General features: G+C 44.7%; 2 protein-coding genes across 2 annotated transcripts in view; both read left to right on the forward strand.

The window, feature by feature from the left end:
- The window catches only part of ASAP1 (ArfGAP with SH3 domain, ankyrin repeat and PH domain 1), a 141,921-nt gene extending 135,233 nt beyond the window's left edge, over positions 1-6,688 (forward strand). Inside the window, 2 exon segments of the mRNA XM_084222200.1 lie at positions 1,816-1,938; positions 3,848-6,688. Coding sequence (XP_084078326.1) covers positions 1,816-1,938; positions 3,848-3,922 — 198 coding nt within the window. The 3' untranslated portion in view covers positions 3,923-6,688.
- A 5,378-nt stretch (positions 6,689-12,066) lies between these two features.
- Positions 12,067-23,668, forward strand: part of CYRIB (CYFIP related Rac1 interactor B) — a 96,414-nt gene continuing 84,812 nt past the window's right edge. Inside the window, exon 1 of the mRNA XM_084201535.1 lies at positions 12,067-12,084. The gene's annotated coding sequence lies outside the window, so the exon portion shown is untranslated. The remainder of the gene's footprint in view (positions 12,085-23,668) is intronic.

Here is a 23,668-nt window from a genome sequence, read left to right on the forward strand (position 1 = left end):
ATGCCACAAACTGTTCTGGAACATGAACAAAATATGTTCTGGAACATACATGCTCTCTACATATCCATTCCTTTTTATACCTTCCCATGATTAAATAGACCTTGAGCTTGAATGCTGCTTTTTGCTGCTCTCCGTGAAAGGAATAAAATGTTAAAATCTGATGCAACCAGAGTATTTCCACCAGTATTTCTCATGTGCTTTACAAGCTGAGTTCCACACAGTTTTCTAAGTTTAGAGGAATGTGAATTTCTTTATTCTTTTTATTAAACAAGGCAATTTTTACCTTCCAGAAGTAGTTGCTTCCCTTCATCACTGGAGGATTGATTGGGAGGGAACGCTCTTGGCTTGTAAAGGTTCTCTGGAGTTGAAAGCTGGGACTGTCCCCAAGCACCCATTCCTATTGAATTCCAGTCCCTAGTGGTAGATGAGATTTTGTTTAAATTATATTAATATATTTTTTAAAAAAGAGAGAGCATTCTTTGAAGTGACTTCTCACTGCAGCAAACCTTTGCTGTAGAAAAAGCCCTTGATCTCATATGATCTTCAGGTATTTCTCTTCATTTGTCTTGGGTATGTTTTTGTTTTTTTGTTTTTTTTTTTTTAAGTTTTATGTTGTGTTAACTGCTTTCTCCCTTAAATCCCCCTGTAATTATTATTTGTACCTTGAGTTTAGTGTGAGTGCTTTTTTCAGTGTGTCTGTTCTGCTGTTGAGCTGCAGAGATTTTTTTTTTTGCCAAAACATGGAGGAATTTCAAGTGGGTATGTAGCAGCAAAGAGAAGACTCCCTAGGAAATTTCCTCTGTGAAGTTAGTTTTGGCTCAAATTCCTCTAAACCTGCTGACTTTTCCTTTCATAGCCCTTCTGCTTCTCATCTCCTTCTGCTCTTCTTGGGTTTTTGCATTCTTGTTATATGATTACTTCTTTAAAAGAAGTAACTGTAGGTTTTGAAGAGGTGTGGGTATGAAAATACAGGAATATAAAGTAGCAAGAGTGTTTTGCTGTGAACATTGCTTACTTACTTTATTTGGAAATAATTTAAGTCATCTCTGCCATAAGAAACATATGTTTGGGGAGGAGTCCATGGCTGAGGCTTTTTTCAAATGAATTAGCAGTATGCAGAAAAGTATGACCTAGAAAATACTTGGACTCAGAATGGTAGAGCTGTGAGAATATCTAGTGTGAATTATCATCAGAAAATAGTACTGCCATCTGACATTAAGGTAATTTTAGTAAGTAATTGCTAACATTTGGATGGAAAAATCTCTAAAAAAATAATTTCCAGTCCTGTAAGCAGATTTAAAATCAAAGAATTCTGTATTTTTGCACTAGATCCAAAACCAAAACTGTAAGGAATACTGGGATTCCAATGCAGCATTTTCCTCAGTCCTTACCTCTCTTGGAACATTTAGAGGAGACTGGATTTAATTTTCTGTTCATGGTAGGTTTATTGAGGAAGTATATATTAAAGGAGAAAGAGGGTGTTTGCAGACTAGAACAATATAAAGACATTATTTAAACTTTCTTCACCAGAGAAAACAGAGGTTACTTAAGCCCTCTTAAGAACTACACATTACGTTCTGCTGGGAGTTCTGAATCTTAAGGGAAAAAACCCCATACCTCTGTAGGTAACTTTTGATTTTATTTTTTTAATATCCTTGTTGAAGCAGAGTTTTTGGATTTCTATATTCCCAGTTGCAGGGAAAGTAGTTGATAGTCTTCACTTTCTTGTAAAACAAAACACAACCAAAAGGCAAAATAATATAATTTTTTTTCTGTTTCTCATGTCCTTCATCTCAAACTTCATTCTGTTTTTAGGGGAAAAACAAAGTTAGGCGAGTGAAGACCATTTATGACTGTCAGGCAGATAATGATGATGAACTCACATTTGTTGAAGGAGAAGTAATTATTGTAACTGGTGAAGAGGACCAAGAGTGGTGGGTATGTATCTTTCCCTTTTACAGTTCCACATTACTTCTTTATGACTTTTATAGAAAAGCCTCTTTTTCCAAATGTGGAGGATTTATTTTTATTTTTGTTTGTAGGTGGTGGGTTTTGTTTTTGTTGTGCTTTGATTTTTGTTTGGTTTCTTTTTGCCTGAGCTAACAGCCAGCCCTTAAACTTCCATTAGAGAAAACCCCTTCTATCTGGGAATCTGTTAGAACCAGCCCCACTAGGTTTAACTTTATTGCTGGCTCATACAGCACATATTTACACAGGTCCCTCTCTGTAACGCACACAGCCTTTCATTATGTGAAGAAGTGGTGATTCTTACTCCATGTAACAAACATACTCTCCATGAAAATGAGATGTGTAACTAACTTCAATTCACTCAAAATGTTAAGTTATACCTACATGGGTTGCTGGAAATCTAAAGAATAGTTTGTAATTGATGCTATAAGCTGGTGGTTTTCTTCTTAAATGAGAGGCAGATAACATTTTGTTTCCCTTCTTCCCTCTCATGTCCCTGTTTCATACCATACTCCCCCCATTATGGACTGCATATTGTTCAAGTGCTAACACCAGGCTTTTCTCAACCCCACGTGAAGCTTCCAGCCTTTCTTGACAATCCAGCTCATGTCCCTAAAGCCCTGCTACATCATATTTCCCTGCCAAAGAATTATTACAGGGGATAATGAGACAGATTTCATTTGACTAAAACAAATTCTAATTGCAATGCTGCCTGTGATATCCTAATCTAAGAGCAGCACAACCTTTGCTGTTTTGTTTCCAGCTATGTTTTTCTCTCACTCATCATTTAAGTGTGGAAGATTTTCAACTGAAAAGCTGATATCAAAAGAGCAGTGCCCAGTGAAAAGTGCCCATATCACCTAGTCCCTGATTACTGCTGCATTCCCTGCTGGATCTGTTTTGTGAAGTGCCTTTTAAGCCCCTTGGGGACATGCCCAGCAAGTTCCATGAAGCGCCCCAGTCTGAGTGTTTCTGAGAAGGGAAACAAGGCCTGTTGACTCATATGCTTCAAAACTTTGGCTCTCCAAGAGGAAATGGCCAGCCCTGTATGTTTCCCCTTCCCATTTTGTAAGCTTGTGGAAGAGGAAGGAAGGTACACCATTATTCTGAAAGTAGTGAGCAGCATTGTAGAAGGGTGAGAAGAGAGTCATGTGGTCAGTCAGGGCTGCTGCTCCAGTGCTATTCAACAGTAGTTTATAATTATGTATTTTAAACATGGAAAGTTCATATAAAGTACTCCATTATTTTTAATGTCTTTGAATAAGTTTATTAGCTATTTCTTTATAAATAATAGTTATGCAAAAGATGTAGGTGGCTGTAGCTGAAGGATGCTTAATCAGACAACATTGTGATTTGTTATAAACACTAGTATGCACCTAAATCATGAGGTATCATACTAATTCAACGAGAAAACAGCTGGGCTTTTATCACCTTAAGTGAAACATGCAGATTATCATAAGTAACTTCACAAATATAGCAGACAATTCCCTTCAGTGAGATGCTCAGGATTTATTCACTTAACCAAGATAAGTGGTTTGCAGAGATGTTACTGAAAACCTGCCTATCAGACGGAAGAAACTCAGGCTTCTGCTGATGAAATTTTTGAAATTCAGTGATATATGCAAGTTTCCTAAAAAAAAAATTGAATTTTGCTCTCTTTAGATTTAATTGGCTTCATTTATCTTATTTATAATATGCTTGTGCAATTTCATTTTGTTCTTTACACAAATTCAAGTGTTAACTAATGTCTGCTTCAGACTGTCCAAGAAGTGGTAGAGGCTCTGTGAGCAGTTCTGCTGCTTTTGAATGAATGCAGGCTGTGAAGTCTGTGTGTACAATGCTCATGTATATCTATGTACCTTCTTCTCCTGTGTTGCAGATTGGCCACATCGAAGGACAGCCAGAGAGGAAAGGGGTCTTTCCAGTGTCCTTTGTGCACATTCTGTCAGACTAGTCAAAACAAACAGATCCTAAACTTGAGCATTGCACATTCTTCATGCAAGACGGGCTTTTTAGCAAAAGCGAACGCTGCTGCCTCCCTGTAATCCTGTGCACAATTGTATATATAGCTGCTGTTACAAATTAAGAATTCATTTAAGTTTCACCTCATGAGGTTGAATTATATGTATTGTAAATATACTGTGTTATTCTGCCTTTGCCAGTATTATGGTAGCCTTGGAACCTGGCACGCCTTATCGGGTTTGTTGAAGCCATCCTGGGCATTTAGCACTTCCATCTCTGTCCGTGCTGTCCCACACGTGTGGACTGCCAGCTTTCCAACATAGGTGGTCTCTGTCACCCACATAACTGTACAGAAATGACTGTTCCTAATAACCTGGTATTCTCAATATACAATTAGCAGAAAGTTAGAATGAGTGAATGGTTTTGGACAATTTAAAGATCAGTCTGCAGTTCATAAGTGTATGCAGTTTACAGCTATGAAACCCACTTCGATATTTATTTAATATAGTGCTCAGTTAAGTGTAATTATGAAGACAAATATTCACTGACTTTACAGATAACAGTAATGTTTTACAGTGTGCATACAGCATTTCATGTTTATATTATGTGGACCTATGCCAAACTGTGATTGCAGTTCCCCTGTGATATTACCTCACTATAAAAAGTTACAAATTTATTTCATTTGAAAACTTACTTTAATGAAAATTAGTCATATTGTTCTTTAGTAGATATGTGTGAAATTTGCTGGTTTCTTTCACTGAATTCTTAGTAACCAAGGACTTCTAGCAAATGTTAACTGTTGACATTGTGCATGCATTTAGATGCTTACTTGAAACCTGCCTTTGTACAAAAGTAGTACTGTAGTCATATTAGCTACATTTGAGGAAAAGAACATTTTAACTTAATTGCTATTCAGGTTAATGTGAGCTTGCAACAGTATTTGTTTATAGCTAAATTGGCTCTTTGAAAAATGATTTTGTGGATTTTTTTCCTCTGTCTTCAACCTTGCTAAAAGTTAGTTACCTAAAATAATTTTTTTAAGTGGTGATAAAAGGATAAATTTAAATTATTTTTAATGCTCTAAAAAGTGGAAGCTGAGATGACCTCTCGTGCATTTGATCAGGCTGGTAATGATAGATCTCAGATCACAAGGAGAAGGCTGGTTTTCATGGAGTTCACCAAGCTGTAACATGTAATGGTTGGAACCCAAAGCACGAAGTAACAGATACACGGTCACAAAACTAATTTCCAAGAAAATCTTTGGAAGGCTGCATTTGACCTGAGGTTTCTTGAAAGCTGGTATAAAGTTGCGTTGCCAGAAAACACTTCAATGCATTACTGGAAACTTTAATTTCCTGTGTCACTTTCAACATAATTTTTAATCTTTTGAAACATCATGCGGTTGTGTTTTTCCCATGGTTTGTCTGTAGCGGGTTCCATGACTTTCATATGTAGTTTTGTATTACTTGCTTTAAATGTTATTTTGGCTTCAGTACCTAGTGCTGCTATTTCAAAGCAGATTGTCTTGGCTGCATGGAAAGATTTTAATTTCATAAAAGCATATCTCAGACTTTCTGAGGACTTTCATTTCTAATACAGTTTTACAAGACTGTAGTCAGTGAATATTTAATTCTGTTTGTGGTTAATTTAGAAACAAATATCTGTCTAAATCCCACATGAAAAAAAAGGCAAAACATTTATCAACTATTAATGGTTTTATCATTTATTTTTAAAAATGAATTAAAAAAAATATGCAATGAGTGAGAGAGCCTGCTGGCATCTAATCTTCAGTATTACCAGCTCCAGTATTTCAGACTTTATTCTGTTTTTATGGAAAGGAAGTCAGGTTTAGCATTTATTTAGCATTCCATTTTATCCATTACTACAATGTTTTAAGTTGCATTAAAGAACAAAACCTATTCACTTTTGTGGTCAATTGTATTTTTAAGTGATCTTGAAATAAACTGATAAATGCAAATCATATAAAGAAAACCTAGGCATGTAAAATTATGTAGAGTCAAATGTCTATTCTTTTCTATGCTCTTTAAAATAGTATACATATGCATTTTATAAAATTAAATTAGTTCCATAAGGAACAATAGTTCTGTTTATTCTGGCTTATTGTGGGTCATAAGAAATCTGAAAATGTATGATATTGATTGAGTTTAAGTACAGTATTATATTTGAACTCAATGAGCCACTGTCTGCAATTTTGTATATGACATAGTATTTGGAAAGTCTAAATCTTTATGGAAAATTAGCTGATAAAGGGTTGGGGGGAGGGGCAGGGGAAGGTGCCCCCAGAGGGGGAAGTTTGCTCTGCAGATGATGTCTTATTTACTGTTGAACAACAGTTGCTATTTATTTTTTTATTACATAGTTCATCAACGTGTACAGAAATCAGATCTGGTCATGCCACTAGTTAAAATCTTGACTTCTCATTGAATGTTAAGGTAAAACATCAGTACACATGTCTATTCACATGTATTTAATGTGACAGTTTTTGAGTACTGTATGTGTTAATTTCTACTTTTTTAATATTTAAAATTGCTTTTAAATAAATGTATTCAGTTGATCCCAGATATCTGAACGAGGCCCTTTTTGTCAACTGGAATATCTTCTAGGGAGAATGTCTGGATTCCAAACAGGTAGAACTAAAACACTTGAAATGTTTTCTCTTTAATATAAAGCACTCCTTATATAATGCAATTAAATGTGTATCTCTTTAACAGCTGTTAAATATGGATGCAATTGCCTTTATCTGGAAAACTTCACTTACTAAAGTTAGCATCAAACCACTTGTTTTGTCCATGAGTTTCGATTGCTTTCTCTCTGGCCTCAGCAGGCTCTGTGGGCTCCCAGCTCCTCTGTGTTGTTTCCACAGCAGCCCGTGGGGCTGAAGGAACCATTCACAAACCCTGTCTGTGGGCAGGATCTCCCAGCAGCTCTCACACCAACTAGAGCAGTACTAATCTTTCCTGGATGGAGTGACTTCATTGCTGAGAATTTCAGGTCTGACCCAGCTTTCAGAGGTTATTTTTCCCCCATCCCTGACTCAGTTCTTGGATGTTTCTCATTTAAGACCCATTCCTGTCAAAGCTACTTCAAAATGAACAAGTCACTTGAAATTGCTAGAAAGCACAGAGAACATCCTTTAGCCAGAGGAAAAGCTGGAGTGTGGAGCTATCAGATCTGGTTTGTATCAAGAACAGTAGCTGCCACAGCATGGGGCTCAGGAGACTGCTGTGGTGAGAGCTTCTTCAGGCTGGATTGTGGCACTGGTGTGATGTCCCACTGTCACAGAACATCCTGCTTGCTTTGTTTGGGGCTTTCAAATCTACATAGGCTTAACATGGGGGGGTTGGAGGGGGGAAATATGGATATGGAGCCGGAGAATCGGTGGTTAAATGTTGTGCTCTTTCTCAATTTCTACTGTGTCACAGTATTTCAGATAGCAGCATTTGGAGAGACATTGATTCCAACAGCCTCACTTTTCTGTCCTACTTGTATTATGTATTCTTCAGCGACATGTATTGATTTCCTAAGTCAAAACTGAGGTGGATATCTCATATACTGTTTGGAGCAGCACAGAACAGGACAAATGCATGCCCTGAGAAGTCCCTTGTTGTTCAAAGTTTCAGTCTCCTTAATTGTCTCCTGACAAGCCTAGAGGTCATAATTTAACAGAGAATTGGCAGTCTGTACCAGTGAAAGTGGTCTAAATATTAAATACCTAAGAATGAAACTCAAAATAGCTCCCCACTGCACAACAGAAAACAAACAGTTCAACCATATAAATGTGATTTATTTTCAGGTGCTTCCCTTCCCCAGAACTCTCTAGTTCTGTGTGATAGTTCACCTGAGTATGAATTGAAAACAATTTTATTTTCCCATGCTCCACACTGTTACATAGTTTCATGCCACATACACCCTGGACTGGGAACCTTTCTGTGCCATGAAACCAGAACTAGACAGAGGAGCAAATGTCCATAAGTAAATAAAGTTCAGCTTCTGGCCTTAAATTCTTACAGACAGCTTCTCACCTTAAGAGTTTAAGGCTCTCGGGGATGCTTTTATTAGACCCTTCAGCCCTTCTGAAACAGCTGGAGGCTTTTCAGGTGGATGCAAAATGCACACACGACTGTAAGATGTTTTCCTCTGCATAGCTGCAAGACAACATTTTTCTTATCTAATACAAACTAACTATTCTAAGTTGTCTTAATGATACTTTTAGGGCTATACATAACAAGATTTACAGCTCTGTCATCTGCTGAGGGAGTGCTCAGGTTTCTTCTTGAGATAAGCTAAGTGCTGTTTGTCAACTCGTGCTTAAGCTGACACCCCCCCCCGAGCTGCAGCAGGCACAAAACCTGCACGTCTTGGCTGGTTCTGGTCAGCTGCTGCTCGGGAACAGTAAAAACGATAGTGTGTCATAGTACAGGCTCTGCCTTGTTCCTCTGTAAATTACAGAACAGATCCTCCCGGCTGCAGCAAGGCGGATGTCTGCTCCACTCCTTTTGTAATGGTGGGGGCAGGGAGGAAAGTTGGTGACAGCTGTCACATCTGCTAAGCTGTCAGAGCAGAGGGGAAGCTGATCAGTCATTTTCTGTGCCACCTAAAGAATCTTTTCCAGCTTACCTGGAACTTTACAGTGTTGACTTATAAATGCTGTTCCTACCAGTTTTTGTAGTTCCTACCTTGGTTCTTGTAGTGTCTGATCAGAAAAATCCCTTCCCCTTGTGCTTTTTGCTCTTCTCTGAAAGGCTGTATGGGACCAGGTCCATTTCCATGTGGGTTTTTTTCCCCTCCCCCAAGTCTTGAAGATAATTTTGTGCCTCAGTTACCACCAGAAATTATGAATCTGATTTCTCTTTCGCAGTCCCATTGTGTGGATGAATCAACCCTGGGCAGTCAAACACAACTTTTCTAGAATAGCTGTATTAGAGGTTGTTTCTTGTATTTAATTTTGTTCACTTTAAAACAGTAGCATTAGGCTTTGTTTTTTTAATAACTAATTAATTTCTCCAGTCTTTTCCTCAGGGAATGCCCCAGGAATAACTTACTACCTCTGCCTGCAAACTTACAAGCTTAAGTTGCTCTTAAACCTATTTGAGTAATATTTTTCATCTCTCCCTGCTCTCACATCCCTGCTACAGTAGGTGTCAACAGTCTCTCTGAGATGGGGTTCTTAGTCTTTAAATAAAATTCAAAATTTAGGTATCAGAAAGGACTGAAATGTGCTCCTGAACTTCCGACTGAAGGAAAGACAAGGCACCTTGAGCCGAATGTGCACAAAAGAGGTCAGCAGGTGTTTGGTGATTAAGCAGAGGTTTAGTATGGTTTTCTGTTGGAGCCTGCAGATTTCCTTAATGACCTGACACCAGCAGCCACTTGCTCCTTGAGACACTTCAAAGACAAAGCAGACTTTTTTTCAAATAAGTAAAGGTTCTACTGCCTGTAATCACTTGTCTATTTGGCATCTTTTCCCATCCATGGCTCCAGGTCTATATATCCAAATGCCTTTCCTTTATTCACTGTAGGGTTTGAATTCAGAGCTGTAGCCCTGCTTTAACTGTAGGCGGGAAAGCAAGAGCCCCAGGCAGCTGACCAGTAAGTCAGCTGCAGCCAGCCACATGCTCTCACTTCAGCTGAAACTTTTTTATTGTGTGGAAACCCACCCAGGAGCTGGAAAAAAAAAGCCTTGTGGAGCAATTTCAGGACCACTGCAGTAGTTCTGACCTCTGGATAGAAGTGTGGGGATGAAGGCTAGATGGGTGATCCAGGATACTCCTCACTCTGTCCTCCCTACAGGAACTGGGCCAAGCTCTGCAGAAAGAAACAGCAAAACAAATGCTAAACCCTGCCTTGATAGGGTGCACAGAGCTGCTTAAAAGGGAAATTTGGCAGTCTGGACATCTGGAGAGCAGGAAACATCTTCATCTGAAGTGAACTATCACCAAGTGATGCTGGAAGATAGGGAGTTCCAAGACTTTGGCAGAGTATAGAAACAAATCTGAACTGTACATGTGCTACAAGGTAGAGATGTAAGAAGAGCAGGGTCGATGGAGGCCATCACAAACCACAGCTTGGACACCTTTGAAAGAGTGTAAATGACTCCATTGTTGATGTGAAGATCAATCATAAGGAGTCAGCAGCTCTCCTGTGAGCACTGCCTCTAGGCTGGCCATATACTCCCCTGAGAGGTCAAGGTGATGCAAACTCCGGTGAAGTGAGGAGAAGCAGCAAGATCTTAACAAACAACACTTGGGGTGGGAGGGCAGCAGGGCAGAGAGACCATCTGGTCAGCATTATGCAAGTAGCTTCTGTAATAGCTGGGCCCTGAGAAGGAGCAGCAGGGCCTGTTCCTCCACATTTGACTGTAAGCAAGGAGGTGCTGCTGCCCTGCCAGAGTAATCTCTGGCTGCAGCCTCACACAGGACCCAGATCCACCCTTAGATGTGATTCTGGCAGCCCCACTTCTTCCTTGGAGCAGATCTGGAACAGTCACCTTGCTTAGGGACAGATCATCCTTTAACTTGGCACTTATGTTCCCAGCCAGATCTGTCTGGATGAGATGCTTCTGGGTCCAGCAGAAAAGCTCCTTCTGTTCCCCCTTCCCTGCTGGGATGTAGAGAAATTTGAGAGTGAAAAAAAGCTAAAACAAAACAAAAAACCCAAGAAATTTGGAGGTGGAAAACCCCTCTCTACTTTAAAACCCTTGAGAGCAGGATTTGTTCGTCTCATTTGCCCATGGCAGTGTTCCATCTGAATGTTTTCCATGCAAAATGTAACCCCTGGTAATGTTTATTTAGATGGGGGCTGCCAGGGGTCATTGCTTCCCTCTGTCTGTAGAGCAGGAGCCTGCTCTGTCCGTGATCCCCAGCTTTAGTTGCTTGCCTGGTGGAATGTAAACAAAGGCACCAAATGAAGTACTTCTGCATAGGGATCCCAATACCTCTGGCACTTTTCTGCACCCCAGCCTCACTGCTGCCCAGGTCTCCATCTGCTTTGGGCAAAACACGAGACTTGTAGCCATTGTGGTAAGATCTGGGCCTTGGGGGCTGTCGACTGAACCGAAGCATCACAGCCCCCCACCAGTGACTGAGAGTAAAGCTGGGAAGCAAAATGCCATTTAGAGAAATTACCTTAAGAGGTGTTACCCACACCTAATCCCTGTCCCTTCCTGAAAGGGATTGATGGTGCAGGAGAACAACAGCATCTGTTGCTGGAGGGAGAGCTTCCTGAGGAGCAGATGGAGAGGCCGTGTCCTGGGGTGACCCTCACTCCTCTGCAACCACGATGTCATCAGTTGTCAACAGAATGGAGAAGATGAAGAAGGAACAGAATAAGGTGCCTCAGAGATGGCACTACTGCTCTGGACTCAGGGTATAGCTCTAGAGATGGAAGGAGCTCTTGGGGTTTGAAGGAGAAATTAGGCCTTGATGAGTTTTTTCTTTGATCCTCCAAAGCTAGTCTTACAGACCATGTCTCACTGAAGTGGCTTGGCTGCCAGGCTGGATAACCAGGCCTTGACCATAGCAGGGACACTCCCTGCATTTGGAGTTGCCAGCAGCCCTGTCCCCGGATGTCGCTCCTTCCCTGGGCACAAGCTGCTGTTCGGGTCGGGGCAGCTCCAGCAGAGCCTGCAGCCAGGAGACTGGTGGCGATGGCTGGGTTTTGTTACACACATTTGAAGCCTGCAAGGTGCTCCGGCATGTGGCTGCTCCCTTCCCATGGCTGCAGAGCCTCGCCCGTGCTCCGCCGCGCTGTGTGTGCAGCCCGTGAGGGCAGGGCCATATCTGGCTCCTCACGAAGGGTCTCTCCTGGTCCCCCGGGATGGATGTGGCGGCTGATGCGAAGGCTCTGACCTGCTCCCATCCTTTACCCCCGGCCTGGCGCGGTGAGCACCCCGCGAGTGCCGCTGGCCCGCGGGGGCTGCCCGGGGGAGCCGCAGCCGCTGCCCCGGGGGCGGCGGGGAGGGAGCTTGTGAGGGGCCCGGGGATCGGGGCCGGGCGCGGCGAAGGTGCCGGGGCCGCCTCTCCCTCCCCCCGCGCCGCTTCCTTTTATATCGATGCGGCACCGCCGCCCGCAGCCACAACCTGCGGCCGTGACGCCGCCGGCAGCCGGAGGGACGAGGCTGCGCCCCGTGCCCAGGTAAGGGCTGCCCGCGCCCCCCGGGCGGGCGGAGCGGGGCGCGGAGGCAGCGGCGAGGGGCGGCTCAGCGGGAGCAAGAGGGAGATGGGGATCGCCTGAGGAGCCGGGAGGAGCCTGAGCGGAGCCGTGGGGTGGGCGCCCGCGGGGAGCGCGGGGCGGAGAGGAACCGGGAAGGACCCGAGGCGGCCCCCGCCCCGCTGTCCCCCATCCCCGGGCGAGAAGGCGCAGCCCCCGCAGAGGATGCTCAGCGCTGCCCGGGCAGCCCCGCGCCTTCCCGGCCGCCTCCCGCGGCGCAGGGTGGTCTGTGGGGCCGCGGAGAGAGCACCAGGGCGGCCGGAGACGGCTCTGGCCGAGCTCTGCCTCCCCCAGGGCACGGGGACTGCGAGGCCGCCCGGGCCAGGAGGGGCCGAGGCGGATCTGCTCCTCCGGGCGCGGGAGGTCCTGGCAGATCCAGCGAGCGCTGTGGGAGCCCTCGCACCGACCCACACCATCTCCAGTCCCTGCCGATTGAAGCCGAGCAGCAGCACGCCGGGCTGGCCGGCCTCAGGAGGAAGCCATGGTTTGGTTCTGTGTGTGGCCGTCCTGGGCTGGGAGCGGCAGTGACCGTGTTAGATGGAGGCTTTTTGTACAGATGCTGGGTGCCAGGCCGAAGACTTATTATTCGTCCTCGTTCGTGAAAATCTTGTGCCTAAAAGTTCAGCCCAGCAGGCAGAAATGTGCTGGACTGGCTGGTGAGAGGGTGAGCACTTCTGCTTTGGGGAATTTTGTACTTCCTCATCTGGGCAGGAACGGTGGTGTGGTTGTGATCATGCCTCTGTGTGAAAACTACCCCTCTCTTGAGCAAGCTGTAGAGTTTCAAAAGGGCTAGTGCTGAAGCAGAATAGCACAGAGCAGCCCCTAAACAGTGAAGATTACCTGTCTGTACGATTTGAAACAAAGTTACCCTTTTGCCATTTAAAAATGAACTCTTATCCCTGATAACCATTTTTAATATACTTAAAAATGTGTACATTCTTTAATTTAAGACACAAAAAGCCATGAGGATGATGCTTATTCAGTGTTTTGTTAGGTATGTGATTAAAACAGTAGAAAGGCCCTTTTATTTAAATTCAAACAAAGAAAACCCTGCATTTGCACCCCAAACTGAGAAGTGCTCTGAAGGCATGTGGGATTTTGGTGGAAGTTTAATGTCCTCTTTGTTTCAGAGCTTGACTGAAAACGAGGTTGGCAATGGCTGCTGCCTGTTTAATGTTGAGGAGGACAGAACTGATGCTGTGGGAAGTTGGGGAGTGTTCATGGTGCCTACATGTTCTCTGAAGGACTCTCTCAGATGCACAGACACCCCGGGTCATGTCAGTGCTTGACTCTGCTCAGGGTCATCTTGGCTTAGAGAGAGGCAGCATTTGGCTGCATGGCTCCTCCTGGGTTCCCTGCTCAGCAGGGATCAGGAGCCTGTCCAGGCAGTAGGACGCTCTCCAGCTGCTGTTGCAGACAGCAGTCCCTACCTGCTGCTTGCTCCTGCTCTCTGGGAGCACTGCTCAGGTCAGGGGCCTCACCAGTACATTCTCTGAGAGTTGTCACTGCTTGTTTTCCCAGGGTGGGTGATGTGGTTTCCTCCATGGCTCAGCAGGAGCCCCTGGTATGAAGGAGCTCCAGAGCAAGTCTGAGGCAGTGCTCTGCAGGGAGACTAGGAAGCACTCAGCATCCAGTAGAACAGTTGTACCAACAGGACTTTTAAAGACAATTCCAATAAAGTCCAGAGCATCCTTTTTCTCTAACTGAGATCAATAATTCAGACTGCTCAGCAAAGAGTGTGTGCAATGGATTTTCAATAACCGGCAGAGCACAGCTCAGGCTTGAGGAAAAAATTGTTAGGCCTCATTCTGTGCCTCTAAATGTGAGTGTGCCCAGCAAGAGCACTGGGAGAGGCTGATGCACTGAGGAGAGTTAAAAAACGTTAACACCACCTCTGAGCAGGGAAGGGCACAGCCACTCTCAACTCCTATGTATTTCTTTGTACTCAAAGGTATCAGAGGATACACAGTGGCTCACAAAAATAAAGACTGGTATTTGAGATACTTCCTGTGCTTGTTGGAGGAGAACAAGGCCCAGAGTATTTTGAAAGTAAAAGCATATTTCCTGTGAAAAACTGCTGAAGTGACGTGCGAGATTGTTTCAGAGCTGGAGGCACAGGCGATGATTCAGGCCAGCAGCATTGGCAGCTGGGCTGGTGTGGGGCCGAGGGGAGGGTGCTGAGCACCAGCCTGTCTAAACCTGCAGATAGGCACAGGCGCAGCCTCATGTGCTCCTCTTGCTGCCCTGGGAACAGGAACACAGGCTGTGTCCTCTGGCTGCAGACAGCCTCCGGGGCTTGATTAGGGACTAGAGTTTGGTCTGCCAGCAGGTATAAGCAGACCTGCTCTGGTTGAGTAAGTACATGCTCCAGAGGCTCCACAAAGAGCCAGTGCAGGTCTCTGAGCTTCCCAAGCACAGAGGTGATTCCATTGTCGTATCAGGACTGCTTCTGTAAGCTGAAGGTCATTCCTGCATTGCTCTCTCTACCCTGACTTAGAAAGACTTGTCTCTGAGGTTAGTTCAGTCCAAGACCTGCCCTCCTGATAGTCTGGTTTAGGTTTTCATTTAGTGTTTATCATGGCTGTGAGCCTGCTTATCAGCTGAATCACTGCCCCCATGCAGACCTGCACAGTTCCACAGGGAGCTGAATCCAGCTCACTGGCTCCCAGGAGCCTTCTCCCCTGCAGCAGCTCAGCTCCGAGGGAGGAGGTGGCTGGGAGCAGAACACAGCCCTGACAGTCTGCTGGAACACAGTTGCTGGAGCTGGTTTTCAAATCTGCAGCAGGGCTGTATCTCACAGTGGGTAGGAAGCACTTTGCATGGTGTCTGCAGTTACTCAGCTGTTGGAAACCTTTGTTCTGTGCTGCTCTGTGTGGAGCTTGATATAGCTTGGATTTTTTTTTTTTTTTTTTTTTTTTTTTTTTTTTTTTTTGTGCTTGAGTTCTATTACTGTCCTTGCTGGGTATATTTGTATATTTTAAAACAAATGCTACACACATGAATTTATTCCCTTGAGGTCTTTCTGCACTAGAGATGCTCAAACTGATTGTATGTGTGACCTTGTGGTAATAGGTGGGATAAGTCTAATAGGTAGCTTTGGTTTCCATTCCCAGCAGTTTTTCAGGTGGTGCAAGCTGCTTTTCTATAATAAAAATTCATTTTTCCTAAAAGTTCTTTCTAGAGCTGGGTTTGCTATCTGTTTTGCAGCAATGCTCTATGATTGATCTACCCCAGGGTATCCACTGGACAAACTCATTTCTCAAAGGCTTGCTGGATAGAAAGGGAAAAAAAGCACGTCTTCTGACTACAGCAGAAAACTAGGCATTTTATCTGAGTCTTGCTAAGACAGTCTTTGTCTCAACTGAGAAATAGGACCCCCCCAATCCCAAGCATCTGCCTTGTTCCAAATCTCGAGGTCAAACCTCCTGGCCGCAACCCTCTCTATTTAAGAAAAAGATGTAGACACAAGTTGTAATCTGTGCTATGAAAATCTAATCTGTGACCTAATTTGTTGTGATACCATGAAGAACCTGTCAGCAGCAATCATCGTAACCCGTGGCACGGCTGCACTGCCGGCTTTCCAAGAGAGCTCGCTCGCCGTAGCCCCAGAGGAGCGGTGTCATGCCCAGTGAGTACATTTGGCTCCTCCACTGACAAATCTGGGAATAATACAACTCTCAGGTCACTTTTGTTATTCTTTTAAATATGGAAATGGTATGGGCAGTCTTACTACGTGTGAAGGGAACCTCTTCTGAGAATGCCTGTGGAGCAGGCTGGTTTGAAACATGTGGGAAGGAATGAGATGCAACCAAAACTGGACAGTTTTCTGTGCATGCCATAATAGCTGTTTACCTGTCTGCTGTTCATTCTCCATGGCCATAGCAGCAGCTTGGATGAAACCAACTCACTGGGTGAGTGGTTAGAGGAGGGACTTGTCTGAATAACTTCTCACCAGTGGGAGCTGTGGTTGCGTGGGCTGATTCTCACAGGGCAAAACTGGCTGGCTTCTGGTACAGCCCCTTTGGGCCAAGTTTGTTGTCCTTTAAGGAGAAAAAGCAAGATCTTTTTCGGTGTACTGCTGAAAATACAGTGCTGTCAATCTTGCTCTGCAAGACTAGAAAAGGAAGGAAAGGTTTACAGGTCAGGAATGCACATGTAATAGGCTGAAAAACTGGGAACTGTACTCCTAAGTCTCTGCATGGCTACATCTGTCAGAGAAAAATCTTAACTACTGCTATATCAGATACAACAGAGCTGGGCTTCCATTTTGATTGTTCTAGAAATAGCTGTTTGATTGTTTTTTTAAATATTATCCTTCAAATGCTTTACTTGAATGTACTAAATTAAAATTTACAGGGGCATGCAGTCTGTTGACAGCTGCTAAAATCCATGTCTGGTTAGTGAGACCATCAACCCATTTGGACTTTGAGATCCAGTAACCTAGATCCAGTAAAATGAATGTGCATGATCTGCTGTGCCTCCCTTTCTTGCCCTCACTGGAGCTACCTGTGCTGCTGTTAAGGCATTAGATCTTAAGACATCTTCTTTATTTTGAGCATCCCCTTTATTTTCAGTGCTTTGTTTCCTAGCATACATTAGGTGTATGTTAGCATAGAATACTTGCATTCTGGTAGTAATTTGTATGTTTTTTGGTTTTTTATTTTTTGTATTTCAGTGTACTTTTACCCACCCTGAGCACTCAGAGCTCAAGTTTCAATGTGTTATTTGTTGATTTTTGTTCACTCCAGACTTTTCCCTCCACCCACTCACTTCCTCTCACAAATGTTTCCTCATTTCACCACTTTTTCACACCCATTTCTAGCACAGGGTTGCCTCCCACTGCGGGCAGGCTCAGCACTTCATCTACCTCAGCACTTCATCTACCATTCACCTCTGCAGGAGATGGGTGACAGATCCAGGTGTGAGGGGAGGAGCAAAGAGAAGGTGCTTGCTCTTGACAAGGGAAAGGCACAGTGGCAGGGAGAGGAGGTCTGGGTGCAGGTGTATTTTTGGGCAGCAGGACCAAAGGAATGTAAGCAGGGTGGGTGTATGGGTGGAGGGAATGAAGGTGGAGAGTGCAGGTGGTTTTATGTGTGTGCTCATGATGGGGCACAGCACAACCTCTGTGTGTGCACAGCTGGGAGACAGCTGGGCATGCTGGGCTGGGACCTCTGAGGTTTGACAAAGGTGCATCTCCAGACCACAGTGCAGCCTGGCCAGAGGCCCTCAGCAAAGCACAGGCAGCTGAGGTGGCACTTGTGACAGCTCCAAGTTTTAATGTGCAATTTTGTTCAGTCTGCCTTTTATTTTTAACAAAAGGTTTCTCACCTCCCCTTGGACAGCACCAATTTCTTAACCGCATCTGGCAGCTTACAACTTGTTAAAAAGAGGAAAAAATACTATGATGAAAATAACATGTCTGTAGTTTTAAATTAGGTAAGGGCTAAAATTAGTAGGAACAGGCCTGTCTGTGTCTGTGCAAACCAGCAGAGAATTAACATTCATCTGATGCTGAGCAAGGCAAGCAGAGGTTTGCAGCTCACACTTCCTTCGCCTTGTCCCACTCCTGTCCTTGCAGCTTCGCTTCTCTGCAGGTCTCAGTCACCAGTTAGCAGAAAGCTGTGCAGATACCACTAACCTTGTGCCAATACTGAGTGCTACTTTCAGCACTGTGAAGTGTTAGCAACAGCCAGAGCATTTTTACCACACTCCTTTAATTTCTTTGCTCAACTGCTGTGAGTGCAGCTTTGGATGTATCATGCTAAGGTCACTTGTTTTCAGAGCCCTGGATGTGGCCTGAGTCCCATGCTGGGGCCCAGATCCACTCACCATTTCCTCAGTGAGATAGGAGCCCCCAAGACACTTGTTTTCTCTTCCCAGCTGTGGTTTACTTTCCTCTTCTGTAATTGTGTTTCTGTTAACAGGGCAGCAGTAAAAAACTGTTGCTGAATTATTTACCTCACTAGAATAACTCTCGGGTGGTTTGGTTCTTTGCAGACTACTTTTCATCTCACACCCTGGCGTCGTTTTCATTTGCAGCATGACCCATGCAAACAGGTTTATTGGTGCAAGCTAAAGTGTGCAGCAGACTGGTGGGGTGATGTGCTTGAGGGATGGAGAGCAGCCAGAGCCTTCACCTCTCCCCGTCCTTCCCTGGGAACTGCCGTGCTAGGCGCTATGCCCACTGCCTAAGTCAAACTCCTGGGAGTGAATGTTCTTCCCCCCCAGCATATCCAGAGGAATCAGAGGTCACTTGGAAATCAAAATTAAACAATGCCTTAGTGCAGCTTTGAAAAGTTTATTTAAAGGGCTGGCATTGCTCCAGTGCAGTGAAACTGGTGACCTCCCTCCCGTAACAGAGAGGACTCTGGTTTGGCTCTCAGTGGCCAGGGATGGCTGCTGAGCTTCACCCTGGGTGGCAGGGCTGGATTCACACTCCTTGCACCATGCTCCCAACCAGAGCATGCATGGTGCAAAACCAGGAAGGGCTGGACTGCATCAGGCACACTGCTGCCCAGAAAACTCTGGCAGGGGTTGTAGTGAAGGCTTGGGAAGTGCCCAGGCTTCTTCAGGCAAGGGACAGGGACCATCCCCAAATGGGAAAAGCCACAGAAGACCTGGACTTGGCTTGTTTCCTTGGGTTATGCCTCCTCTGAACTACCCCATGGAGGGACAGCTGGAAGCTGTCTCTGCAGGCCTCATCCAGCAGCATGCTTCTGGCAGTGGACAGCTATGTGATGCAAGATTTATGTTCCACCAACTCCATGTCTTGACAGAGACACAGGGACAGAGTGTGATGGGGAGTATCTCTGTGGTCTGCAAGCTCTAGGGATGATTTGGGCTTCCATGGTGGTTTGTCTGGATCAGTCAACAAAACTCAGATAAAAACTAGGAGCCCAATTCCCAGGACTCTTCTGGCAATCCTAGAACTGAGGAGAGCAGGTGCTCCTGCCTGTGAATCCTAACTCTCACTGAAGGACTTGCTGATGACCAAATTCTGTCTTCTGTGCTTTAGTAGGTATGTCAGGCATCCTGCTTACATTGAAGCATTAAGAAATATTTACTGTACATGTTAGTGTTCTCTTGTCAGTGAACTCTGAGTATCACAGATAAACCTGGCAACAGCCTACTGGAATCCCTCGAATGTGAATGAAGAAGCCACTCCCCATCTCTATTTAAGGACTGGGACCATGTTTCTTTCCCAGGATTACTGCCTTGAAAGGAGATTGTTTTAGGAGTGCCTCCAAGTTGCAAATCTTATACCAGGACTTCTTGTGCTGAGGATTCACAGCTGATGTATCCTGGTTACTGGTATTACTGTAATTGCATTTATGAGCAAAACCTGCTTTAGGTCCACTTGCACCCATTCTAGGTCTGCTGCTACCTCCTGTATGCCTGGACATGACATGAATCACAACACCTCTAAAATACATTTATGCATTGAGGTATAAATGCACCCAGGACCTGTAGCTGCTGTTCATACAAAAAAAAAAGCCTTTCATACTTTGTGAGGTTCTGTTTGGTCTGGCATCTTTTTTTTAAAAACTAAACTACCTGATGTGAGAAGCACTTGGTGGATGTATGCAGAACTCTTGTTCTGTGGGAAAAGGCCTCCTGTGTGGGGACTGTGTCATCCCACGTGCTTTCGCACAGGGCTCCCAGGAGATCACATAGCTGGCACAGGAGCAGTAAATTCTTCCTCCTCCAGATGCCAGTCAGTTTGAGGAAGCAAGAAAGGAGAGCAGGGGCCCAGAAGGACAGTACTATGTTCAAGTGAGCACATAGAAAAGGATTGATCCTGATAACCTTGAGTGCCTGCTGAGCCCACTGGCAGGCTGGAGCCCTTATCCAGAGCCCTTGGAGAGGACCATCTGATCCGAAGCCACCAAACAGATCATGCCCTATCAGCACATTGCCCAGTGCTGCATGGGTTTGGAGCTGTTCCTGGGAAGTTTTCATAGACTTGAATACAGTTATTTGCATGTTGAACAGTGTCTGGGCTTTTCCTCTTCCTCTTAGCTCTGTTGGGCACTGCTATACAAGTGTCTGCAAGGGAAGTTGTGTTCTCAGTCAGTGCCCAAATTGGTGTAACTTCCCCTGGACAGTGGCTCCCAGAACTGCAACCCCGTCTGCACCAGCCCTGCTGGGGAAGGGGAAGAGCAGAGGCTGCTCTGCAGGGGGACTTTGGTGAGGAACTTCCCCTGAGTTTCTTCTCCTCCCCTAGTTCCTCATGCATGAGATGATCCGAGTCCTCATGTTCCCTGTCAGGTGACATTCACCAGCTGGGGTTTCTGCAGCAGGGGATGCTCATGTCCACTTGAGGGGACCCATGGGCTTCCTGTGAAATCCTCTGTGGAAGGCACACACCCCACCCACATTACTACCTATGTGTCCTGCATGCCTCAGCCTCTCATCAGTCCTGCTGCTGGGAGAGCTTTGGGGGGCAGTTAGAGATGTCCTTGCTTCTCAGGGAAATCAGAGCCAGCCCCTGCTGGCCCTGCCTGCTGGGGTTCAGCACAGAGAGCAGATCACCTTTCACTCCCCTCTGATGGGAGCTGCAGCACCTGCTCAAGTCCAGGGAGACAGGAGGGAGGTGAGCCACGTTTCTGCCCCTAGTGCCCTGCCTGCAGCCATGGCAGTGCCTCCCAGTGCCTCCCAAGCCTTGGTCCAAGGGCAGGAGGTGGTAGTTCACACCCAGCTCTGACCCACCAACTTGCCAAGCTGGTCTTCCTCCAAAGTTGCTCCATATCTGCTTTACCCACTTCTGCAGGATGGAGCCGAGACCACATTCAGGCCTTGCCATTTTCCCTCAAGGTTTGACCTACTCACTCTCTGTCAGCCAGTTGTGGGTGTGTTCTAAATATTTGTTTAGATCATCCTTCTTATATGTGCTGAATAGTTTCTGAGCTGGAAGAGCAGCCAGAGCATTGGCCTGGGAACAAACTAAGATACCCCCTCTTGCTATGTTTTTACTTTGTTTTGTTTTCTTTCCTGCACTATTTTGTTGTGCTCCAATCCTGCAAATTTCACTGACATCAATAAAACACTGACAATTTCCCCAGTGGATCTCAGCAGGATCAGAGCTCTTCGGAGATGAAAGCATATCAGATTGTGTGAAAGACATATTTTCAGAGGTCACTGAAATTCAGTCCCTTGTTCCAGAGCCTCCTTTTGCCTTCAACACTAATATTGCAAGTGCAGTAGGTGAATTTAGGTTCCAGCCCCATGAGAAGATACACCAGTTAATACAGAGAACTTTAGAAATTGTCCTTACTTTCTCTGATGTAATTTTTATCCCTTGAGAGTACAGAGATTAAAAGATAGTTGATGAGCATACTAAACATTCATTGCACATTTCTCTTCCAGTATCCAGCTGACCTCAAATCTAGAATGAAATGAATTTGCATTTGTTTCTAAAAGTATCTTATTTTGTGAATCAAAATGTCAACACATTTGAAAATGGTCCCACATGAGACATTTGTATCTCTTGGAGTTTAAATTGCTGGATCAATGTCCCATTAATACTAAGGGTGTTTAAAGGACAAATTCTCTGCCTACTGCAGTGAAAATTTACCCCGAGGTATGACATTTCACCTGCCACTGTGTATAAGACTGTTGAATATAATGGACCAGAATAGCAAGATTTGCACATGCTGGTAACAAAAACGGGTGAGCAGCAGATCCCATTACAGAAACCTTCCTCTTTTTTTTTTCCTGCTCCTTTTTCAGACATTTAAACTTGCATGCTCTTTGCAGCCTACATTACTGCACTATTCAGATGCTGGGTACAGTTTAATCATGTAGCATATGAGTGGATAAAGAGACCCCCGAAAATCTTTCAGTCAAAAAGGTGCAAGGAAATGAGAGCACCAGAGTACATCCAAGGTCTTGTGGCACAAAGCCTGGCTCCAGCCAGACCACAGAGCTATGAGCTCCATCACATGCTCTCCTGGTGGCAGCTCTGCTGATGGACAGGGCTTTGCCACAGCTCATCTCTGCCCTCACCATGGCTCTGTTCTGCGGGAGCAGGAGGACAGTTGGCAAGTCTCGACCCCCTCCTCCTCAAATGAAATAGAGACAACTGGACGGAGCTCTCGGCAAACCAAAGCACTGCAAATCTTCTGAAGCCAAGGGCCCAGTGAAGCTGAGCCTCAGGCGAGGCATGTTTACCCGAGGAAGTGCCAGCATAGCCCAGGAGAACATACCATAAAATTGCACCATACTGTCCCTCCCTTGCGCTGTCACGGAAACCAGATGCCAGGATGGAAAAGCACCAGGAGACGAATAAAAAAGCTTCAAGTGCCAGAGAGCCCTGCTCAGCCCTACCTTCTGCTGCAGGCCATCTATGCTTCCCAGCATTCCCTGGTCTCCTGCCAATTCCCATCAACAGCTGCGGTTTGTGGTTGTAATGCTCAGCATTTGTCTCCTCTTTCTCCTAGCAGACCTGCCCAAAAGCTGGGTGTGCAGCATGTAGCAGTTCAAGAGTCCCAGGGCTCCCAGAACTGGCCTCTAAGTATGAAAACAAATCTTTCTTTACTCCTTTATCTTCTCCAAGGCCTGGGACATTGCAAGTGTGGGTTTGTAAGACTTCTGGGCCCTTCTGATGATGTTTGTAGGAAAGGTTACATAATGCAGTGCTTTATAATACATAATTTTCTTTCTTTTAAAGAACAAGAAAGTGTCAGCAGTAAATTTAAAGCTGGATTGCCAGCCCAGAAGCAGCCTGCTTACTGCCTTTAGCAGATGAAATGGTCTTTACTCCATCATGCTTATTCCCAGTTTCTGTGTCTATGTATTGCTGTTGAGGCTGCAGGTTGGGTAGGAGCGGCTCCAAGATGTTAGCAAGTGTCTGTTAGGAATCCCATTCCCTGTTTCAGGAGGCCCCAGAAGTTCATTACATGTTTAATAGCTTCCAGTCACTGCTGTGCTGGATGGATCCGAACTGGTGACCTAGGGGGGAAAGGTTCTCTCACACATTTACAAACCCTGAGGCATCTGTTCCCCAGACACAAATTTGTCTAATTCCCCTAAACCACTGATGATCTGCCCTGAAATGATACTCCCATTCCCTTAGGAAATCCCTTGGGTTGATATCAAGTAGATAGTTATTTTTGGATTCTTTCCTAGAGAGAGTGCACTGTATTGCTCTGAACCCTACACACCAAATAAATATATCATCCTACTGTAGTAAAGGTTCAAAAGTTTTATTGAAGGGGAAACAGATTATTAATAATTAAGGGTAGTTCACTGTATTGGTTTTGATCCAAGTAAAGCTAATAGAGCTTTTTTTTAGAGCAGAGATAAAAGTGTATAATATTGAGACTGAATTGATTGCAGCATTTAATGCAACATAAAGTCAATTAATGAATTTCAAGGGTTAACTCTGCATTAAAGTGAAACATGAAGCCCACGAGCAATGTATTAAGCATTTTTAAAGATTAGCAAAAGCAAACAAACAAACAAAAATAAAAAAAACACTATCCCCTTTTGATCGGTTTTTTCTTCCGGA

Source organism: Fringilla coelebs (genome assembly GCF_963513975.1).
Source record: "Fringilla coelebs genome assembly, chromosome: 1".
Classification (NCBI taxonomy): domain Eukaryota; kingdom Metazoa; phylum Chordata; class Aves; order Passeriformes; family Fringillidae; genus Fringilla; species Fringilla coelebs.